General features: G+C 43.6%; 1 protein-coding gene across 1 annotated transcript in view; it reads left to right on the forward strand.

Moving 5' to 3' along the window:
- The first annotated feature begins 1319 nt into the window (after positions 1-1319).
- The window catches only part of gpatch1 (G patch domain containing 1), a 13693-nt gene continuing 11648 nt past the window's right edge, over positions 1320-3364 (forward strand). The window contains exons 1-5 of the mRNA XM_076291867.1: positions 1320-1402; positions 1816-1950; positions 2113-2198; positions 2396-2556; positions 3088-3188. Coding sequence (XP_076147982.1) covers positions 1333-1402; positions 1816-1950; positions 2113-2198; positions 2396-2556; positions 3088-3188 — 553 coding nt within the window. The 5' untranslated portion in view covers positions 1320-1332. The remainder of the gene's footprint in view (positions 1403-1815; positions 1951-2112; positions 2199-2395; positions 2557-3087; positions 3189-3364) is intronic.

The following is a 3364-nucleotide window of genomic DNA, read 5'->3' on the forward strand; positions in this document are numbered from 1 at the left end:
TTAAACACCCTAAAATATATATTTTCTGAAAACATATAATCTGTAGATAAGATATAACACCATTTAAAATATGTCCCATCTTCCTCCATGAATGCACAATACAATGCCCTCTATTCTGTATAGGCGAATCTAGTGTAAAGGGGATATATGTTGGCATGTACAGTCCAGGAAAAACAAATTAAACACTCTAAAATATATATTTTCTGAAAGCATAATCTGTAGATAAAATATAGCACAATTTAAAACATGTCCCATCTTCCTCCGTGAATGCACAATACAATGCCCTCTATTCTGTATAGGCGAATCTAGTGTAAAGGGGATATATGTTGGCATGTTAAGTCCAGGGAAAACAAATTAAACACCCTAAAATATATATTTTCTGAAAACATATAATCTGTAGATAAGATATAACACCATTTAAAACATGTCCCATCTTCCTCCATGAATGCACAATACAATGCCCTCTATTCTGTATAGGCAAATCTAGTGTAAAGGGGATATATGTTGCCATGTTAAGTCCAGGGAAAACAAATTAAACACCCTAAAATATATATATTTTTTTGAAAGCATATAATCTGTAGATAAGATAGAACACCAGTTAAGACATGTCCCATCTTCCTCCATGCCATGAACAATACATTGCCATCTATTCTGTATTGGTGAATCTAGTGTAAAGCAGATACATTTTGGCATGTACAGTCCAGGGAAAACAAATCAAACACCCTAAACTACATATTTTCTGAAAGTATATAACCTGTAGATGAGATATAACACCAGTTAAGACATGTCTTATCTCCCTCCATGCCATAGAGATGGTTAATAATCCTGTATTGCATTTGCTCTGTATTAAAACGCATTGATTTTAATTTATGGCTGAAAAAGGTAGAGCATTGAAACATTTTCAATTTTAACATTTAAAATCCTATTCTTGTTTAATTTGACCATCATTTGATATCAATTTCACCCCTGTAGGCTGAATAGTAATTGAGATATAGCCATTCTAACCTGTTGACAGCCATTTTGGCGGCCATTTTGAAAATGACCCCTTTCCCAAAGTCAGATTTTACTAGATTTTTAACTATGTTATTTAGCATGTCCAACAGTACCAGAATCCATAAAAAAACCTTTTGTATGATTTTTTTAGACGTTGAACCCTATATTGACCCGCCTACCACGCTATATCCACATTGTGTGCGCTGCCCCTACTCAGAGAAAAAATATCTGATAAATATACGCCGAACCACCAGGTGGGGCTAAATCCACGAATTCGCTTAGAAGTCAAAACGCGAATCGTATTGTTTGTGTTGATCGGCCACCATCCGTGCTGTAAAGATGGCGTCGGACAGCGACAGTGATGAGGACTTTGTAACTTATGGTATTCCTTTGGAGCCGTTAGAAGAAGGTACAGCATGCAGTCTTTGTGTTCAGACTTACAGAGATTTGTTTGACATTTCCCGTAAATGTTGGCCAGCATTATGCATTACTTGTTTCGCGATTTGGGCACAGATTAGCCAGCTAGCTAGATAGCCAGGATACCTCGGTGCATACCAGAGAATGTCTAATAAGTAGACGGGCTCTGGTGCATACCCAGAACTATATGTTGTTCACCAAGTGAAGTAAGCTGGCTTTGTAGCAAACTTCTTCCTGCAAGCAAACCATGGCTTGTACAAATTATGTAACTGAAGCTGTTATGGAGTACAACGATACAAGTCTTGATCAAAATAATAACATGACAGTACTAAATATACTTTATAAACCGGCTTTGACAGTACTTGGCCGTGACACTTCTTGTTGATTCATGTTTTGATCGATAAGACGAACCTCGTCGGAAGCCTATCCCGGTGCACGAGCAGACAGTCAAGGATGAAAAGGGCCGCTACCAGCGGTTCCACGGAGCCTTCACCGGAGGATTCTCCGCCGGATACTTCAACACCGTGGGGACCAAAGAAGGTTCGTGCAGCCGTTGTGTTGGTTATTAGTTAACGGTAGCCCTGGTTGCGTTGGTTATTGGTAATGAAACTGAAGTGATGTTACGATGGTAATTTTACGCTGTAACGTTGTGTGTGTGTGTGTGTGTGTGTGTGCGTGTGCGTGTGCGTGTGTGTGTCGCAGGCTGGACCCCGTCGACGTTCGTGTCGTCGCGACAGCAGAAGGTGGAGAGGCAGAGCGCCAGACCTGAGGACTTCATGGATGAGGAGGTAGCGGGGTGGGGTGCGGGCCACTGTCTGTCTGGGTCTGTCTCTGTTTGTGTTCGTATCGCAGGACTTCGTTGTGTGTGTGTTCATGTTAATGCCATAGGATTTTAAGTGTGAGGGCTTGTATAGTAGGCCTTCAGTGTGTGTGTGTGTGTGTTTGCATTGATACTGTAGGACTTCAGTGTGTGTTTGTGCCGTAGGACTTGGGTGAGCATGGTATCGCCCCTCGTGAGATCACTACTACAGCGGACTTTCATTCTGGCCGCAGCGACCCGCTCCGAGAGAAAGCTCGGGCCCTCAGCGCCATGACTGGACCTATCCCTGGAGACACACTGCTCGATGACCTGATCGCCCCCGCAAGGCAAGACCACACACACTAACACATATACACACACAAACACACACACACACATACACACACACACACACACACACACATCCCTGGAGACACACTGCTCAAGGACCTGATCGCCCCCGCAAGGCAAGACCACACACACTAACACACATTCACACACACACACACACACACACATCCCTGGAGACACACTGCTCGTAGACCTGATCACCCCTGCAAGGCAAGACCACACACACACACACACACACACACACACACACACACACGCACATCCCTGGAGACACACTGCTCGAGGACCTAACCGCAGGTTGTAGCGCTGTGGGGACAACACCTGTTGTTTGCATTTCATGTTGAACACTGTATGTTTATCTTGCTCATGGTGTGTGTGTGTGTGTGTGTGTGTTTATATATATTTGTTTGTTTTTATTTGTGTGTGGGTGGGTGGGTGTGTGTGTGTTTTTATTTGTGTGTGTGTGTGTGTGTGTGTGTGTGTGTGTGTGTGTGTGTGTGTGTTTGTGCATGCGCGTGTGTGTTCAGGACCTCTATTGGAGTTCAGCTGCTGAGGAAGATGGGCTGGCGTGATGGACAAGGGGTGGGGCCACGATTCAGGAAGAGGAAGTTGGGCAAAGGCAAAGCAGGTCAGACCCCTCCCTCTCTGATGGGGTGTGGCGTAAGACTGTGTGTAACAATGTGTGTGTGGATGTGCACGCTTCGCTTATGCTCCAAAACAGAACTCAACACTCCTCAACACTCTCTTTTTGTCCGTTTGATTGATACAGTATGCATGTGAGCTGTTTTGACTCCAACGAGTCTA

The sequence above is a fragment of the Alosa pseudoharengus genome, unplaced genomic scaffold (genome assembly GCF_046254945.1).
Source record: "Alosa pseudoharengus isolate Yale_2024_CS ecotype anadromous, Long Island Sound unplaced genomic scaffold, YU_APseudo_1.1 YU_APseudo_1.1_scf_19, whole genome shotgun sequence".
In the NCBI taxonomy this organism is placed as follows: domain Eukaryota; kingdom Metazoa; phylum Chordata; class Actinopteri; order Clupeiformes; family Clupeidae; genus Alosa; species Alosa pseudoharengus.